Here is a 20578-nt window from a genome sequence, read left to right as displayed (position 1 = left end):
AAAGACGCTGGGCTATCGTTGCGAGTCAGGAAAACACAATAAAGTTGTCAATTTGTAGAGCAACAATTCACTTAGAGTAATGAATAAAATACTTTAATGCAAATGTGGAAACTTAGAACTGACTCACCAATTTAAGCAAAGCATCTGTCTGACTTTGCCACAAACTGAAAGAAAATTAAGTCCTTGAATTATGCCCCAAATTTCTGTTGCTGACTAAGTGTAGTGTAGGTTACCACACGAACCGTCGTTAAGGTGAGGACATGTAGTACTCTTTCTATATTTAGGAATATTTAGGATTTCTGAAGGACAGATCGCCCTGAAAGAGGGACTCTGGGAACAGGAGGCTGAGAAGATTGTTTGGAAATACAATCTGAGAACAAAACACAGCACAAAAGCCGATGGAAATAAAAGAATTGCAAACCAGCCGAATTTAATATTATTATTATTTTTCCAAGCCAGGATAATTTCTGTTGCCAGCTGCAGTGCCGCTGTGTTGTCGGCAGAGGGCGAAAGCCACGCCACCGGAGCAGAGCCGGGGAAACAGTGCCGCATCAGAGCGCGCATGCGCAGGGCACCTAATATAGGCCGCGGCCTGTCGTCACCGTTCGTTCGTGCGCTCGCTCGCCCCAGCGTGGTTCCCTCTCGCGGCCCGGAAGGAGCCGCGGCTACCCAGGCGGGATGTTCGTGGCGTTGAACGAACTGCTCGGGGCCTCCTTGGAGCAGCCGCAGCGGGTGAGTGAACGCGTCCCGGTTTCTCTTGGCCTCTCCCGGATGCCGTCGCCGCGCGAGACCGACGAGCGGACGGGCCTGCGATTCAGCTCCCGAGATGCCTTGCGCGACTTGCTTTTGGAGCGAGGCACGCCGGGCATTGTAGTTCTTTCCCTCCTTGGTTGCCCCATTGGGGTGGAAATCTTTGGGGCGTTGCTCTAAACGGAACCAGGGGGTCGTTTTGTAAGCCCGGGACGGGGGAGAAGCTTTGCACTGGGACGGCCGGTGCGTCCCCTGGTCCGACTCCCTGATTGAGCTGGCAGGGGATGATGAGCCTTGTAGTCCAACTCTACTTCTTAAGCTCAGCAACACGTGGAGAACTCAACTCCCAGAATTTAATTTGATATGATATATTACCATGTACTATATTATGTCATATTATAATGTATTGCATTGCATTGCATTACTATATTATATTATATAATATATATATTATAATATATATATATATATATGTTTTCTGAGGTTTTCGCGGGTGTTTGTATGTAGGTCTTTGGTTATTCGGGTTTTCTCCCACGTAAAATTGGAAGTGTCTTGGCGACATTTGCTCCCAGAAGCACGAAGCTGAAGCCTGAAGATGACGAATGAGACTTCGTTGAAACGTCGCCAAGACACTTCCAATTTTACATGGGAGAAAACCCGAATAACCAAAGACCTACATACAAACACCCGCGAAAACCTCAGAAAACATATATATATATATATATATATATATATATATATATATATATATATATATATATATATATATATATATATATATTATATATATATATATATTATATATATATATATATATATATTATAAATATATAATATTATAATAGAATAGAATAGAATAGAATTTTATTGGCCAAGTGTGATTGGACACACAAGGAATTTGTGTATAATATAGTATAATATAATATAGTATATATATTATAGTATAGTATAGTATAATATAATATAGTAATGCAATGCAATGCAATGCAATAAAATATATATTATATTGTTGGAAGAAATATCCATCTGGGTTCAGTTCCAAGTGGGGACAAAGACACTGGAAACATGGAGACTGCTTGGAAAGATGGTTTAATGGTGGTCAGGATCACATGGCTTCAGATCCTGAACAGAAAAGGGCCCGAGATCCTGTGTGCTCCCTGGCTTTATGCTTTTTCTGAGCTTTGACCTTTCTGGGGCACAGGAAGAGTATCCTGATTGGCTGTCAGACTCCCAGGGGGTGGGAGTCTTAGCTAGCCTTGCTGGCTGTCTCTCAAGCTTGCTTGAGCCTTGCCATGTGGTGAGTTTCAGTTGTTGCAAATCATGGGGGGATTGAGTGAGCTTGGTTGAAGCCTTAATGGCCCATTGACAAAGGTGGGGGGGAGTCAGGAAGTTGCAGGGAGCTCCTTTGTCTTTAAAATATGTTTCTCCATTTCTCATCCAGGAAGGTATAATATTCTGCTTTTTAAAATATTTCCTAGAATATTTCATTCTTCTAGGAGGGGGGTGGGTGCTAAATTCCTACAATATATATATATATATATAATTGCCTACCGTTCCTGTCCTATTATTTTTCTTTCATTATATGTGTTTATATATAATGTTGTGACAAAATAAAATAAAATAAAAAATATTTTTATAATATTATATTATATTATATTATATTATATTATATTATATTCTGTACTAATACTATAATTACCAGTACAAAATTATATATCATATATTATGATATATTATTATACATTATCTATCCTATCTGAATACCATACTATACGTTTATTATAAAACATCATTTATATATGTGTGTGTGTGTGTATAACATCATATCTAGATAGATTTTTTAAATATTTAATATTTTGTCATTTTAATTATTATTATTATTATTATTATTATTATTATTATTATTATTATTATTATTATTATTATTAATAATAATAATTTTTATACCGCCCTTCTCCCGAAGGAGTCAGGGCGGTGAACAGGCAGATAAAATAATACAATACATTTCAATAAAAACACTATTTAAAAAACTTATTCCAATAGCCTAAATTTAAAATACATTACAAAATATAAAATAAACCCCAATAAAATCCATATTTAAAAACCCTATTAAGCCAGTCCTGCTCGGAAGAATAGATATGTTTTAAGCTCGCGGCGAAAGGTCCGGAGGTCAGGAAGTTGTCGAAGTCCTGGGGGAAGCTCGCTCCAGAGGGTAGGTGCCCCCACAGAGAAGGCTCTCCCCCTGGGGGTCGCCAGCCTACACTGTTTGGCTGACGGCACCCTGAGGAGACCCTCTCTATGGGAGCGTACTGGTCGGTGGGAGGCATGTGGTAACAGAAGGCGGTCCTGAAGATATCCCGGTCCTATGCCATGGAGCGCTTTAAAGGTGGTAACCAACACCTTGAAGTGCACTCGGAAAACCACAGGCAGCCAGTGCAGCCTGCGCAGGATTGGTGTTATATCTATCACCCGCGCGGCTGCATTCTGAACTAACTGAAGTCTCCGGGTGCACCTCAAGGGGAGCCCCATGTAGAGAGCGTTACAGTAGTCCAGGCGAGAAGTGACGAGGGCGTGAGTGACCGTGCATAAGGCATCCCGGTCTAGAAAGGGGCGCAACTGGCGGACCAGGCGAACCTGGTAAAAAGCTCTCCTGGAGATGGTCGCTAAATGATCTTCAAAAGACAACCGTCCATCCAGGAGAACCCCCAGATTGCGCACCCTCTCCATTGGGGCCAATGATTCGCCTCAACAGTCAGCCGCGGTTGCAGCTGACTGTACCAGGATGCCGGCATCCACAGCCACTCAGTCTTGGAGGGGTTGAGCTTGAGCCTGTTTCTCCCCATCCAGACCCGTACGGCTTCCACACACCGAGACAACACTTCAACAGCTACATTGGGGTGGTCAGGGGTGGAAATGTACAGCTGGGTGTCATCCGCGTACAGTTGATAACTCACCCCAAAACCACTGATGACCTCGCCCAGCGGCTTCATGTAGATGTTGAACAGGAGAGGCGAGAGAACCGACCCCTGTGGCACCCCACAAAGGAGGCGCCTCGAGGTCGACCTCTGCCCCCCTGCCAACACCGTCTGCGATCGGTCGGAGAGATAGGATGAGAACCACCGAAACACGGTGCCTCCCACACCCAATCTCCCCAACCACCGCAGCAGGATATCATGGTCGATGGTATCAAAAGCCGCTGAGAGATCAAGGAGAGCCAGGGCAGAGGAATAACCTCTATCCCGGGTCCTCCAGAGGTCATCCACCAATGCGACCAAAGCTGTCTCCGTGCTGTACCCGGGTCGGAAACTGGACTGGAACGGGTCTAGATAAACAGATTCATCCAGGTACTGGGGTAACTGGTGCCCCCCCACACCCCCACCACCCTTCGCCACAAAGCGAAGGTTGGAGACTGGACGATAGTTACTCAAAACAGTTGGGTCCAGGGAAGGCTTCTTGAGGAGGGGTCTCACCACCGCCTCTTTCAAGGTGGTGGGAACAACACCCTCCCTCAGAGAAGCGTTAACAATCCCCTGGAGCCAGCCTCGTGTAACCTCCCGGGTGGCCAGCACCAACCAGGAGGGACACCGGTCCAATAAACATGTGGTGGCATTCAGCCGCCTCAGCAACCTGTCCATGTCCTCGGGAGCCACAGGGTCAAACTCCTCCCAGATGGTCTCAACAAGACTAGCCTCCGTCACCTCCCCCGAAACTACCCAGTTTTGGTCCAGACCGTCCCGAAGCTGAGCGATTTTGTCAAACAGATACCTGCTGAAATCCTCAGCACAACCCTGTAAGGGGTCATCGCAACCCTCCTGGTTAAGGAGGGAGCGAGTCACCCTAAACAGGGCGGCTGGGCGGTTCTCTGCTGACGCAATGAGGGTAGAGACATAGGCCCGCTTGGCCTCCCTCAATGCCACTAGATAGGTCTAAGTAAAAGACCTAACTAGTGTCCGGTCAGTCTCAGAACGGCTGGACCTCCACGCGCTCTCTAGGCGTCTTCTCCGGCGTTTCATCTCCCTCAGCTCCTCAGAAAACCAAGGAGCTGGTTGAGACATACGCCGGGTCAGACGCCGCAAAGGCACAACACGGTCCAAAGCGCCCACCTGTTCCCAGGCCGTAACAAGCTCCTCGGCCGAGGGAGCGGCCCAAGCTCCATCAGGAACCTCTCTGGGTCCATCAGTCGCCTGGGACGGAACCAACGTATTGGTCCCGTCTCCCTGCGGTGTGGAGCGGCGGTCCGAAAGTCCAGACGAAGGAGAGAGTGGTCTGACCATGACAAAGGTTCAATGACTAATTTTATTTTATAGCCTTTATTTTTTCATTTTGTTTGATCATTTATATGTGTGTATCTGTGTATATGTATCTGTGTGTTTTTGTATTCATCCATTCATTCTAGCTATTGTCTATCGACTGCAGGATAAAGATGTACATAGTATCTCCCTTTATTATTTTTAAAAATACCTCAAGGCAGCCAACATTCAACCTTTTTCCTACTTTATGTATTAATGTATTTTACATTTTTCCTCGTTTTTTGATTTGGTTTATTTTCTTTTTTTATTGTTTGATTTTATTTGTTGTGTGATATTAAGTATTTATATGCCTGCCTATTTTATAATAAAACCTGCTCCTCCTCAAAATTTAAAACAAGACTAAAAACGTTCATTGGCTGGGAAAATTCTGGCAGTTCAAGTCTACTCATGTCTGGGAAATTCTGGGAATAGAAGTTACGCATGTTGGCTAGGGAATTCTTGGAATTGAAGTATGTACATTTATTGATTTAAATAAAATAAAGAGGAGAAATCAGATTTTTACATTTGTTTCCAGAAATAAACATTGGATGAATAAAAGAATTTCTGCAAATTAGGCTTGGAAGGAAAGTTTGAAACTGTTTGCAGACGAAAGTCCACTTCCTGCACGATTAAAAAACTATCACGTGTTGCTGGACACACGTTAATGATTGGTGAAGGACATGGTTGATATCTCAAATTTGATCAATAAGTCTCTGTTCTGCTATAAATTCCTGGAAGCCAAGTTAGGTTTTTTCTCTGGCTTTTGAAATAAATTTTCAATTAAAACAAAATTAATTCATTTATATACCAGTATATGATTTTGATAGCCAACGACTCTGGATTCAGAAACCTCTGCAGGTGTTCCTTGACCTACAAACGCTGCCGAGATCAATATTTGGGCTATTGCTAAGTCAGACATTTGGGAAGTGAGTGTCGTCCCATTTTAAGACTTCGTGTGTTGTTAAGTGAATTGCGACCATTGTTAAGCAAGTCACACAGTTGTGATGCAAATCGTTAGCTTCCCTGGCCACACTGCAACTGTCATAAATATGAGTCGGCTTTCCCAGGTTTCTGGATTTTGACCACGTGACACTGGGACACTGCAATGATCATAAATATGAGTCGGTTACCAAGTGTCTGAATTTGGATCGTGATCGGGGGGGGGGGAAACAGTCATTTTTTCATAATTTTGAATGGTCACTAAATAAGGACCATCTTTATATTACAATTACAATTGTAATTACAATTACGGTACAATTAAAACCTTAAAAACTTTTAAAAAAACAATAATAGCAGGAAAATCCATTAAAACCCTAAATTACCTTCAAAAAATTGCAAAAATGAGCTGAGCCTTCCAAGTTAAATCAATTTCGTAATGTATTTATATACACAGGCAGTCCTTGACTTATGACAGTTCACTTAGTGACCGTTCGAAGTGACAGTGATCCTTAATGTGACTTATGACCGTTTCTTACACTTAACAACTATGGAAGTGTTCCCGTGATCGAAATTCGGACATTTGGCAATGGATTCGTATTTACGACGGTCGCAGTGTCGCTGGGGTTACACGATTCTCCCTTTTGTGACCTTTGGACGAGTCAAATCAACGGGGAAGCCAGATTTGCTTAATGACTGTGAGATTGACTTCATGGCAGTGATTCACTTAACAACTGAGGAAAGATTAGTGATAAGAGAGAGTTTAAAAACTGTTTCGTTTAACAACGGGAATGTGGCAATTCGATTCACATTTATGACAGTCGTAGCATCTCAGGTTCTCCTTTGGCGTCACCAGGGAATGGGGATTCGCTGAACGACGGTGTTCCTCACTTGACGAAGGCAAGGATTGACTTAACAACAATGGCAAGGAAAGTCATGCAAGGGGGAAAAAACTCACTTAACAACGTTTCTATTTTGGGCTCAATGCTGGTCGTAACTCAAGGGCTAACCGTGATATGATGCATATGGGATCTATATTTTCAATTTTGTAATATTTTTCTTTTTACATACTGCCAGAAATAAAACCTCTCTGTTCTTTTTTAGAGCAAACTGATTCTTCTCTGTGCCACAAAGACGGACGCCAGCTTTCTGGTCCACCATTTTCTCTCCTTCTACCTCAAAGGTAAGCGGGGAAGGACGGTGTCGTGTCCCCCTTCCCCTCCGACGACCGGGTCTAGGAAGTCCGTATCAAGCGTGGCCACGAAGCCTCTGCAGCTTTGCCAAATTCCTTCCAGGTTTCTCAGGGCAGGCAGGAGTCCAAGTTGTGACTTCAGCAAACTAGATGAGACTTTGCTTGACTCAAAGTTGGAATGCCAAAAGCAGGTCCTTTATATAGGCTGTGGGGTGTGGCTCCATGACTCAGCATTTATCCAGGCCTGCCCCACCCTTCCTTCTGCTGGCGTCGCCTCTCAGATCTCCGGAAGCGAGGATCCTCCCACTTTGAATTGTCTTCTGCTGTTTGAGAAAGGGAGGGGTCAGAAGGAGTAGGCCCAAGTAATTCCAATCATGGCTGACTTCCTCTGATGGCTCAATCAAAGGAACACACGCCGTATGAGAGAGGTTTGTTTATTCAGGGCTGGCAGCTGGAGGCATGACAGGCCGTTCATCTTCATTATCAGACTTGGAGTCTGATAGCAGGCCCGGGAGGAGACGGGAGGGGCCCAGCTGAGGAGAGGAGGGAGGACGAGGCACAACAGATGGACTCCGTAACTCCGTATCTCCCACTTCCGTCCCTTTCCTCGCTCCGTCCATTTTCCATCGTTTAAAAACAACAATGTACAAGTAACTCCTTGACTTCCGACTGTTTGCTTCGCGATCGTTAGGAGGGCCTTGAAAAAAAGACGGTTGTTCACCCTTAACGACCATTGCAGAATTCCTGTGATCACGTGATCAACATTCCGACACTCGGCCAACGACTCGTATTTACGAGATTTGCAGCGTCCAAGGTTACATGATCTCCTTTTGCAATCTTCTGGCCAGCAGGAATCCAGATTCACTGAGCAACCATGTTACTGACAGAACAATGGAAGTGATTCGCTTCACAACAGTGGCTGGAAAGCTCGTGAAATGGGGCAAAACTCACTTCGCATGTGTTTCATGTAGCAACATAAATCTTGGCCTCCTTTGGGGGTCCTAATATAATGATCTATATCAGGGGTCTCCGCCCTTGGTCCCTTTAAGACTTGTGGACTTCAACTCCCAGAGTCCCTCAGCCAGCAAAGCTGGCTAAGGAACTCTGGGAGTTGAAATCCACAAGTCTTAAAGGGACCAAGGGCGGAGACCCCTGATCTATATAATGTCTCTCTCTCTTTTTTGTCTTTTGCAGCCCACTGCAAAGTTTGTTTTCTGGCTTTCGTGCAGTCCTTCAGCCATTACAATTCCGTGGCTCAAAAGCTGGTAAGCTGATTTTATTTTAATCCATGAAAACATATTTATCCATTCTCGAATTACAACCTCATGGACTTCCAGAATTCCTGGCTGGGGGAATTCTGGGAATTGAAGTCCACCCAGGTTAGTTGGCTAAGGGATTCAAACTATAGCTGCCCAACTTTTCTGGGTTGGTGGTCTGGAGAAGTGAGGAGGGGGAAAAGTTTCTGTGCACGGGGCAGGAGTATGGGCATATATGTGTACTTGAGCACCCGTTCCTTGCACGTGTTGTCCTGCGCAAATGGAGCTGCAATCACCTGTGACATTCGCGGGAGTGGAGCCACAATCATCTGCGAGGCTTGTGTGAGTGGGACTGTGTACTGTGCCACACAGCAGCCAGCCACTTACATACCGGTAGTGTGCTATGGCCCACAGATTGTGGATCCGTGATTTCGATCAGGGGTCTTCAACCTTAGTCCCTTTAAGACTTGTGGACTTCAACTCCCAGAGTCAAAGCTGGCTGAGGAACTCTGGGAGTTGAAGTCCACAAGTCTTAAAGGGACCAAGGTTGGAGACCCCTGATTTAGATAATGACGGTGTATGCTTGGGAACGGGTGAAATACTTCTCAAATTACGACAGTTTGTTTTATAATCATTCAAAGTTACAATGGAGCTGAAAAAAAGCCAGTGATGACTGGTCCTCGGACTTACAATCGTTTCGGCTCTTCTTCCGAAAAAATTCCTCAGCTGTGTTCCTTGTTCAGAAAATACCAATTTATCATTTTTCCTGGTTTTTTGGGTTTTTTTAGGGAGTCAATCTCCTTACAGCCAAGGAACAAAATCAACTGGTGTTCTTTGAAGGGTTGAAATCGGCCAACCAGGTTTTGTTCGGCGACGGACAGGAATCCCAGGATCCCAATCCTTTCCAATTTATCAGGTAGCTGAATATTTTTTTCAGGAGCAACAGTCCTCCACTAAAACACTATTGGTATTTGTTTACTGACCGTTCAAAATTACAATGCTGATATTTTATTTTATTATTGTATTGTATTGTATTATATTATATTGTTTATTTTATTTTATATTATTTCATTTAGTTTATAGCATTCAAAATTACAACACTGATATTTTATTACATTTCATTTTATCTTATTGTTTTATTTTATTATTTTACTTATTTTATTTATTTGATTGCATTATTTTATTTTATTATTTTATATTGCTTTTATTTATTTTATTGCGTTCAAAATTACGAGACTTTTATTATTTTGTTTTTTGGTTTTTTTTATATATTTTATTCTGAAAAAAGTTAAAATACAAAATGCAAAAGTCAATCAAATGACTGTTTTTCACACTTACGACCGTTGCTGCATCCCTAGTCACGTGATCAAAATTCAGAGGTAACTGACTCACATTTATGACGGTCACAGTGTCCTGGGGTCAAGTGATCTCCTTTTACGACCTTCTGACAAGCAAAGTCAACGAGAAAACCAGATTCGCTTAACAACTGTGTAATAACAATTGCAGTTACTCACTTAACAACTGGTGGGAAGAAAGGTCTTACAATGGAGCAAAAGCCACTAAACAACTGTCTTGCTTAACAGTGGAAATTTTCGGCTCAATTGTGGTCATAAAGGGAGGACTACCGGTATATGGCATAATTCAAATCATTGTGGTCATGCTTAGCAAATATAAGTTGTCCTCGACTTACGACCAAAAGGGAGACCAAGAGGTGGCCGGGATGTGGGGTGGGGAACTCTTGGAGCTGCTTGATTGCCCTAACTCAGGGGTGTCCAAACTTGGCAACTTTAAGACTTGTGGACTTCAACTCCCAGAATTCCTCAGCCAGCAAAGCAAAGCGAAGGTTGGAGACCCTTGCCCTAACTGAAACTACATTCCACAAATGCCTTTCTATAGATTGTGTCCTAAGTTACTGGAGTCAGCAGGAAGGGTTGGGGTTTCACAGCCCACCAATATGGTCAGTTGGAGAATGTGATATATGACATGCCCAGGGAGGAGAGGGGAGACAGAGTCACGGGGCCCGTAAATTTACATGAGGTCAGTTCTGACTCCATCGGATTGCTGGAATGGTGCTCCTAATAAATGACTGTTTAGTTAGGACTAATTCCTAGAAGTTGGGAACATTAACTTCACGTTAGTGACAAGGTTGTTAAGCAAATCTGCCTTCCTGCTCATTCAACGGTTGCGTGATCCCGGGACACAGTCCCCATCATAAATACGAGTCACTTGCCAAGCATCTGAATTTTGATCATTCCCCCGCGGAAATGCGGCGAGACCCGTACGGGGGATAATGGTTCTGTGACTTTTTTCGGGGGCAGTTGTAACTCGGAATGGCCACTAAATGAACGGTTGTAACTCAAGGAGTACCTGTAGTTCTGAAAAGCAGAGAGTTGACCATGGTTAACCTCAATTTTGCATCTCTCGTTTGAAGCGGAGACGGGTCGGATCTCAAGCAACTCTACTATTTTGTCCGGACATCCCTCTATCCTTCTGCTGATGGATATCAGGGGAAGTTCCCCGTTCTGATTGTCGACGATCTCAGTGTCCTATTAAGTCTCGGGGTACGGCTGACGGACGTCCTGAATTTTGTTCACTATTGCCGGGCAACCGTCAACACCGAACTGAAGGTAACTCTCAACCGCAGGTAATCCTCAATCTATAACACTTCATTTAGCGACCGGTCAAATTCCTGACGACACAAAAAAAATGGACTTAGGACTGTTTATCACATTGATGACCCGTCACGGTGTCCCCGCGATCACGTGATTAAAATTCAGATGACTCATCTTTACGATGGTCTCTGCATCCCGAGGTCAGGTTACCCGTTTCATGACCGTCCGACGAGCAAAATCAGTCAGATTCACTGAACAACCGTATGGCGAAGTTACGGGGAAACCCCGCAGGGATTCACTTAGCAATGGTGGCCAGAAAGACCGTCACATGGGGAGAAAGGTCGCTTTATGGATTGTCTCGCTTTGCAATGGAAATTGGGGTCGTAAGTCGAGCACTTGCTGTATTGGCTATCTCTAGGTTTTGTTCCAAGCGGAAGGGCGAACTAAAGGAACAATGATGGTTTGTGTTTTAGGGGAACTTGGTTTTCATGATGCAGAGCAGCGAAGATTCGGAGGACGAGGAAAATGAACTTCTGGTGAAGGCCCTGCGTCATCAGGCCAACAGCTTCCTGTGGGCTGAAGGTCTGGCCAGCGGCTACTGCAAGGAAGTCCATGGACAGGTGAGTCTACCTGTCTTCTTTGTCTAGACTTCTTGGGGGAAGGTTTCAAGTAGAGCTTGCCTACCTGCCTGCCTGCCTGCCTTTTCTTTCCTTCCTTCCCTTCTTCCTTCCTTCCCTCCTGCCTGCCTGTCTTCCTTCCTTTCCTTCCCTCCTGCTTTCCTTCCTTCTTTCCTGCCCTCCTTCCTTCCTTTTCCTTCCTTCTTTCCTGCCCTCCTGCCTTCCTTTACTCACATCCTTTCCTTCCTTCTTGCCTTCCTTCTTTTTCCCTTCTTTCCCTTTCCTTCTTGTTAAGTGAAATGATTCCCTTAACAACCGTGAAAGATCAGGAAAAAGGACAACATCCACTCCATTCCTTCCTTCCTTCCTTCCTTCCTTCCTTCCTTCCTTCCTTCCTTCCTTCCTTCCTTCCTTCCTATCTCCTTTCCCTCCTCCGTTCCTCCCTTTTTCCTTCTTTCTTTTTTCCAACCTATCTCTCCTTCCTTCCTTCCTTCTTTCCTCCCTCCCTTCCATTTTCCTTCTTTTTCCAACCTATCTCCCCTTCCTTCCTTCCTTCCTTCCTTCCTTCCTCTCCCTCCTCCTCCTCCCTCCCTCATCTTCTCATCTCAACATCTGTTTCACTGAGCAACTGAAATTTTGCCCTCAATTGTGGTTCATAAGTCAAGGACTGCAGTGTCTTGAGGTCACGTGATTCCCATTTGCAACCTTCCCAGCCGGCTTCCAACAAGCACATTCAAACGGGGGTGGGGGTGGAGCTGGATTCGTTTAACGACTGCCTGATTTACTTAATGACTGATGCAATTTGCTTAACAACCATGTCAAAAAAAGCTTTTAAAAAACTGAAGTTAACAGTGGAAGTTCTGTTCCCAATTCTGGTCGTATGTTGAGGATTATCTCTCAGTGGGGACAGCGGATCTAAAACTAAAAAGGATCTCTCCTTCCTGCAGCTGACCATCCTGGAAAAGGATTCCTGGGAATCCGGTGGGGCAAAAGATCCCCGGCGGGTTTACCAGTATCAGATCCAGGATAAGAACGTCGCGTTCTTCGCCCGAGGGATGTCGCCAGCCGTGTTGTGATCAAAAGGTTGCCTGTGGTCCCGGAAATGGAATGGAGGGGATCCGGGGAGATCTAGGACGATCAGTGATCTCCGAGGGACTGGATTTGATCTGGTTTTGAATGCAAGGTCGAATCGCGGATAGTCGATCCAGAGCAACAATGCAAAGGGATTGTGATGCAATAAAGGAGGTGTGATTGAACCCACAGCTCTTTGTGTCTACCTTCACGCAACCTGCAATCTTGCAGTCTCAGTCTCCTGTTTAGAATGTAGGGACTTCAGTGCCCAGAATTGGCAGGCTGGGGGACTCTGGGAGTTGTAGTCCAGAGTCTTAAAGAGACAGTCAGAGGCAGAGAGCCAAGGGAAAGCACACAGACACACACAGACACAAGTCTTAAAGTTGCACAAAAGGGAGATGCACACAAGCAGCCAAGGGGATTCCATCCTCAGTTGTGATCCTCGGTTCCAATCAGTTCATCGGGGTTGCTGAATTCAAATTCTCTCTCCTTCTCTCCCTCCCTCCCTCCTTTTTCGTTCTTCCCTCCTTTCCTTCCTCCCTCCCTCCCTCCCTCCTTCCTTTTTTCTTTCCTTTCTTCCTTGTTTCTTTTTTCTTTCCTTTCTTCCTTGTCTTTCTTTCCTCCTTCCCTTCCCTCCCTCCCTCCTTTTTCTTTCCTTCCTTCCTCCCAATTTCCTTCTTCCATCTTTTCCTTCTCCCTCCCTTCTTCCTTCCCTTCCCTCCCTCCCTCTCTCGGATGGATAAAGTCATCGTGGGGGGGGGGTGGATCCTCTCTTTGGCGACCCCTTCTCTTTATCAACGCCCTTTTCTGGCTAAGAAAGAAAGAGAACGGCGCTAGGACCCGGGGAGGGGGTGGGACTCGTCTCCAGACGCTGGCGAGGGGCGTGGCTTCCACGGGGGGCGGGGGAGAGCGAGGACGCGGGACTGCCTCGCGCATGCGCGCGGGGGCGGGGGCCTGTCGGCGGCTACGGAAAGCGGGCCGGGCCGAGGCGAGAGTGGCCGCCGCGCCTTCCTTCCGTTTCCGCCACCGGCCGATCTCCGCCGCCCGGGGAAGGAGCTGCGGGCTGCCGCCTCGGAGGCTCAGGTGACGCTTCGGACGGCTCCTCCCTCCCAGCGAGGCCTTTGTGGCAGGTGGGTAGGACTGCAAAGCCCATCCGCCGCGTCGGTACCGCCGATCCCATCGTCCCCAGCGGTCCGTCAATCGGCTTCCACGGGGCCGGCTTGACTACATTTCCCGTAGCCTCCCCTGGCTGCGGGGAGGGGGGAGAGATGGGAGTTGTAGTCCACCCCCCCCCTCCACGTCGTTAAACCCGTTGCTTTAACTGGAGGTTGGGAGTCGTGTGGGGTACTTCGAATCCCATCATCCCCACCCGTTCCTTTTCATACTTTAAAATGGTGGGGGGGGCTTTAGGGTGTGGGTGTTGTTGCACCCCGGGACCCATTATCCCCAACCGCTGGGTTGTAGAAACTTTCTGGCTGGGGGAGATGGGAGTGGTAGTCCAACCCACTCCCCCATCATCCCCGCTGCTTTAACTGGAGTTGTATGGATTGTTTCAGATCCCATCATCCCCACCCAGGCTTTGGACTACATAACCCATGATGGGCTCGCCATTCAATGTCATCCTTTAAATCAGAGGTGGGGGCTGTTGCGCCACAGAACCCATTATCCCCAACCACTGCTTTGTTATAGACTTTCTGGCTGGGGAGAGATGGGAGTTGTAGTCCAAGCCCCACTACCACCACCACCACCCATCATCCCTCTTGCTTCAACTGGCTCTGGAGCAGGGAGGATGTGGGGTACTTCAGATCCCATCATTCACAACCAGGCTTTGGACTCCATATCCTCAGCCACTGGGTTACCGAAACTTTCTGGCAGGGAGAGATGGAGTTTGTAGTCCAACATACATTGGAATACATCTCCCATCATCCCTGTTGCTTGAACGTGCTGGGCAGGGGCGTTTGGGAGAGATACCTTGTACTGCAGGGCCCATCATCCCCAGCCATGGCTTGCAGGCAAGCTGGCCAACGTCTCTCCTCATGCCCTGCCCAAGGCTGGGGGGATATGGGAGTTGTAGTCAAACCGTTTTCCCCACATACGTTGGAATACATCTCCCATCACCCCTCTTGATTCAACTGGCTAGAGAGAGATGGGAGTTGTAGTCCAACTGCTCTCAATCCATATATTTGAATACATCTCCCACCATCGCTGTTTTTGTTTTAACTGGCTAGGGGGAGATGGGAGTTGTAGTGCAAGCCATGATACGTAGACCCCTGCTAACTGAAACTGCGATCCAGGCTAACGGGACTGGCAGTCCTCGACTTACAATGGTTTAGTGACGGTTCCAAGTTACAACAGCGCTGAAAAAAAAGGGACTTTGGTTTCACCCTTAACGACCGTCAGTATCCTCTTGGTCGCGCAATTGGAACTCGGAGGCTTGGCAGCTGTCCTTGTATTTACAATGGTCGCAGGAATCTGGGCTCCACAATTTCCCCTTCGTGATGGGGAGCAGGAAGCCAGATTCGCTTCATACAACAGGGCAACTCACTTAGCGACCGCGTTTGCTCGCTTAACAGGGGAGTAGGAGAGAGGTCGTAGAGTGGACCGAATGTCTCAAGGACAAATGTGTCGGGGCCTCACCTGCATTTTGGCCCTCACATAAGGGCAGCAAGGAAGGGCGGACCAGGGGACCAATGTCTTGCTTAACGACAGGAAGTGAGCTCAATGGTCGTGGTAAGTCGAGGACTGCCTGGATGGCTTCAGAACATGGGTTTCCACCCCAAGGACCGTTTCTGGGACTCCAGTGTCGAAATGAGAAAGTCACACCCAGCAACTTTAACCCAGATTTTTTTTTTTCCTCCAACATGGCTCAATCCTTTCACTCTGACGGGTTGAGTCACCCTAAACAACTTTCGGTGATTCAGGTGTGGCTTTTTAACACAAGTCCCTTGTTGTGACCTGAGGGCAGCTTGGTTGTAGAAATAAACCCAGGGAGGGTGTGGGGGGTTTTTTGTGTCATTTTTTCCATGCCTCCCTAGCAAAATGCAAGCTGTGTCTCAGTCTCAATAAATAGACTTACGGCTAAAATTGATCTCAAAATCAGTCAATCTGTCTCTCTCTCTCTCTCTCTGTCTCTCTCTCTCTCTCTCTCTCTCCACTGATTCCTTCTTTCTTTCTTTCTTTCTTTCTTTCTTTCTTTCTTTCTTTCTTTCTTTCTTTCTTTCTTTCTTTCTTTCTTATCTATCCACCTATATCCCTGCCTGCCTCTCTCTCTCTCTCTCTCTCCATACATCTACTATTACTAAGTGAAAACGGTGAAGTAAATTTTGCCTCGTTTGACCTTTCTTGCCACTGTTGTTAAACTAATCCCTGTGGTTGTTAAGTGAGTCACATGGGTCTTAAGCGATTCCGGCTTCCCCATTGACTTAGCTTCTTGGAAGATAGCGGAAGATCGCGATCACGCGACTCCAGCACCCTGCGCCTGTCATAAACAGGAGTCCATTGCCAAGTGTCTGAATTTTGATCACCCCGCCATAAGGACGTTACAGCGGTTGTTTAATGTGAAAAACGGTTCTAAGTCTCTTTTTTTCCTATTGCCGTTGTACTTCGAATAGTCACTAAACGAATCACTGTAAATTGAGGACTATCTTATAATATGCAGGATCTTGGATGCAATGTCCGTTTAATGTTTGTTATTCGCTTGTTTTTTTAGCACGTAAATTATGTTTTTTTTAACTCTGTTTGACTTGATAGTTCCTGCCATAATTGCCCTCTGTAAATAATAATTCAGGAAATATTACCTCATGCTATTTATGTTAGAACAGAGCAAGTAATATGCTATTTATGTGCTTTTGCTAACTGCTTTCCTTGGTTATGTGTTAGTAACCCTGCTTTATGGAGAGGGATGTTATAAGTCTCCAATTTTAAATCATACCAAACAGTTGCATTGCGTTGAATTTATTTAAAATGCTTAATGCAATATTTTCAACCTGGCATTCAAGTGTCACATTGGCCGATGGAGGAAAATTGTAAAAAATTTAAAAACTGAAATTGTTTCTAATGATTAGAATCCTTTCTAAGAATTCTAAATTATTTCGATTCATCAGTTATTTTAATATAATGATCACTGACATTGCTTTTGTTCTCTTGATCCTATACACCTCTTCCGACTCTCTCATTCCGCATTTTATCTTCTGTATTTAAATTCCAGGGAGAGTAAATTATAATATGTGAAATAATGCATGCAAATTGGGCGTTAAACTTTGGTTTACTATTTGATTCCCCAGTTTTAAATCAAACCGAACCGTTGCATCACGCCCAATTTGTTTCAAATGCTTCATGCAATATTGTATGTGTGTGTTAAGAGTTGAGTTCAGTAATATATATATGTATGTATGTATATGTATATGTATATGTTTATTGGTAAAGTAAAAACCCGGTAAGGCTCTGGCTAGCTATCCAAAGGGCTCACAATCCTGTTCCTCCTCATCCTGCCAACACTGATGATGTTCCCTAGTCAGGTCATGAGAGGTTCTGCAAGAAAAACATCCATCTCCTGGAATATCAAGGACCTCCCCATCCTTCCTCCTCCTCCTCCTCCTCTCCACACACCGCACACCCTCCAAGCACTGATGGCGTTCCCTGCTCAGGTCATGAGACGTCTGCAAGAAAAGCACCCAGCTCTGAGAGACCCCAGAACCCTCCTCGCCACTGGTTACCTCAATATGTGCCATTGACTTTACCATTAGGAAGAAACGTGTGGGGTCAATACAGTGTGTGTATATTGTATTTAATAATTCATAACGCAAGAATAAAATGAATGCCGATAACTCAGTTACTTGGGGCTTTGAAATGTAAAGAGAAGCTACACCCTCTTCCGTATTTCTGATTTAAAAAAAAAAAAATGGGGATAGGAAAGTCCCAGCGTGGGCGGCCTGAGGGTTTGATGCAAATCTTATGCAAATGTATGCAAATAATCTGGAGGGTTTCCAAAACAGCTCCTTATCTGGGCTGAGAAGCCAGGATTCCTTTTCTGTTTTTCTTAAAAAAACCTTGCTTTTTAAAACACTGTTTTGTTTTTTCTTTTATTTTGTCACAACAGTATATGTAAACATCGACATAAAACAACAACGCATCATAAAAGAAAAACATATATATAAGTAAAAGTATGCAATAGCTATATTAATTTGATATAATGAAAAGGAACAATAGGACAGGAACTTTTGTGCTCTTATGCACGCCCCTTATAGTCCTCTTAGGAATGGGGTGAGGTCAATAGCAGACAGTTTTTGGTTGAAGTTTTTGGGATTTTGAGTAGAGACTATGGAGTCAGGTAATGAGTTCCAAGCATTAACAACTCTGTTACAGAAGTCATATTTTCTGCAATCAAGTTTGAAGCGGTTAACATTAAGTTTGAATCTATTGTTTGCTCTTATATTATTGCGATTGAAGCTGAAGTAGTCTTTTACAGGAAGGATATTGCAATAGATGATTTTGTATGTTAAACACAGGTCATGTCGGAGTCGGTGGAGTTCTAAGTTTTCTAATCCCAGGATTTCAAGTCTGGTAGTATAAGGTATTTTGTTGTTTTCAGAGGAGCAGAGAACTCTTCTTGTAAAATATTTCTGGACACGTTCAATTGTATTGATGTCAGAAATGTGATATGGGTTCCAGACAGGTGAGCTGCATTCAAGAATAGGTCTGGCAAATGTTTTGTATGCTCTGGTTAGTAGTGTAGAGTTTTTGGAAAAGAAGCTGCGGAAAATTAGGTTTACAACTCTTAGAGCCTTTTTTGCTATGTAGTTGCAGTGGGCTTTGGTACTTAGATCATTTGATATGAAAACTCCAAGGTCCTTAACAGAGTGAGGGTCATCTGCAAGGTAATGTCCATCAAGCTTGTACTTAGTGTTTAGGTTCTTTTTTTCTAATATGTAAGACTGAGCATTTGCTAGTTGAGATTTGGAGTTGCCAAGTTTTAGACCAATCGGATACAAAGTCAAGGTCTTTTTGAAGGGTAGAAGTATTGTTAGTGGTGTTAAATAGTTTGACATCGTCAGCAAAGAGAACACAATGACTTGAGATAAGGTCACAGAGATCATTTAGGTATAGTATGAAGAGCGTTGGTCCAAGAACGCTGCCTTGGGGAACGCCATTTTTGACAGGAACAGGATTTGATAGAGCGTTGCCAATTTTGACCACTTGTGGACTCTTTGACAAGGATTTTAGTTTTAGGAGGAGTTTATCATGTACTACTGAGTCAAAATCTTTGCAGAAGTCTATGTAGATTGCATCTATTGCTTTTCCTTGATCAATGTTAGTAGTCCATATGTTTTTGCAGTGGAGAAGTTGTAAGTTACATGATAATTTTTTTCTGAAACCAAATTGTTTATTAGAGAGAAGGTTGTTTGTTTCAAGATGGAGTGTAATGGATTGGTTTATGATAGATTCCATTACTTTGCATGAGATACAACATATAGGTAGATAGGTTTGTAATTTTCAACTAGGCTGGGATCTCCTTTTTTGAAGATAGGAAGATAGGGATGACTGTGGGAAGGGAACTAGTCATGAAAGCTTTATTAAAGATTATGCTTAGGGGTTCTGCTACATTAATTGAAAGTTTTTTAAAAAAATATGCACATAGTCCATCTGGTCCAATAGATAATGCTGGTTTTAGGTTGCGAAGGGCTTTTTCAACATTATCTTCTGTGAAGTCTGTATGTGTTAAGTCGTTAGTATGTGTTAAGTCGTTTTAGTATGATTGGGGAATGTCGGATATGAGCCATCGCTTTTTACAAAGACTGAGCCGAAGAATGTGTTAAAGAGGTTTGCTTTAACTGTTTCATCAGTACATTATTTGCCGTTAGATTCTTTTAGTGGTGGAATGGATCTTGTTTCTTTAAGTTTATTGTTCACAAAATTATAAAAAGCACAATTGGAATTAGTGCGTAGAAGGTCTTGCTTGGTGTGGTAAATGTTACATTCAGTTTTTATTTGGTTGCAAATATTTCTGTAGCGTTTTTTGAAATTTGCTACATAGCCCTTTTCGTTTCTTCTCCAGAAGGATTTTTTTTTGGATCGAAGCTTTTTTATTGATATCAGTAATTTGTTTTTTCTTTTGATTTTGGTGTTGATTTGTGGTACGTATAGTTTGATGATTTTATTGATTTCAAGTAGGAATACTTTATAGTGGTCTTCTGCAGTGATACAGGTTGAGAATAGATTTTGCCAGTCAAGAAATGAGAGGTCGTAGTTTATAAGGTCATAGTTGGTTTTTTTGAAATTGTAGTTTGGAATACCATTATTATGACGATTTATGTAAGGGCGTATATTGAGACAAAAGTCTATAATGCTGTGGTCGCTGTTGGAAAAGGGTTCTTTTATTTGTAGTCCATAAATGGAGTTTGTGTTGTTGCAGAAGATGAGGTTAAGTCAGTTGTTGAGTCTTGTATTGTTAGTAACTAGTTGTTGTAGACTAAGGTTTGTAACAGCGTTGTATAGGGTAGTATGGATGGGTTCAGTTGTACATTCATTTGTTATCCAGTTAATAGAAGGTAGATTAAGGTCACCCAGGAAGATGAGAGGATATGGGCAAGAGGTAGCCCATGTTAGTAGTGTGATTAACTTGTTTGCATGAGCGATGTCGTAGTCAGGGGCTCTGTAATATAGTTAAGAATCGAAGTGTGATGTTAAGGGATAGGTCACATACAATAGTCTCAGGAAGAGAAAGTTTATGTGTAACTTGAATATTTTTTAGATTCAATGACTTTTTGTAAAAGATAGCTACTCCACCACTGGTTTCACAATCTGCGGGTTTCACGATCTGACCGAAAAACATGATACTCTTTGTTTGAAATAATGG

General features: G+C 44.1%; 2 protein-coding genes across 6 annotated transcripts in view; both read left to right on the top strand.

The window, feature by feature from the left end:
* The first annotated feature begins 457 nt into the window (after positions 1-457).
* On the top strand, positions 458-12908 carry ELP6 (elongator acetyltransferase complex subunit 6). Its single transcript, XM_058183568.1, has 7 exons — positions 458-732; positions 7080-7158; positions 8362-8432; positions 9212-9339; positions 10855-11050; positions 11509-11655; positions 12600-12908. The coding sequence occupies exons 1-7, from the start codon at positions 679-681 to the stop codon at positions 12726-12728; spliced, it is 804 nt and encodes a 267-aa protein (XP_058039551.1). The 5' UTR covers positions 458-678; the 3' UTR covers positions 12729-12908.
* A 745-nt stretch (positions 12909-13653) lies between these two features.
* The window catches only part of SCAP (SREBF chaperone), a 47370-nt gene continuing 40445 nt past the window's right edge, over positions 13654-20578 (top strand). For 2 of the 5 annotated variants that reach the window (XR_009154990.1, XM_058181812.1), the window contains exon 1: positions 13654-13853. The gene's annotated coding sequence lies outside the window, so the exon portion shown is untranslated. The remainder of the gene's footprint in view (positions 13854-20578) is intronic. The other 3 variants (XM_058181810.1, XM_058181813.1, XM_058181811.1) reach the window with 3 other exon arrangements.

This window comes from Ahaetulla prasina, chromosome 4, assembly GCF_028640845.1.
Source record: "Ahaetulla prasina isolate Xishuangbanna chromosome 4, ASM2864084v1, whole genome shotgun sequence".
Lineage (NCBI taxonomy): Eukaryota > Metazoa > Chordata > Lepidosauria > Squamata > Colubridae > Ahaetulla > Ahaetulla prasina.
This window is presented reverse-complemented; position numbering and strand designations above follow the sequence as displayed.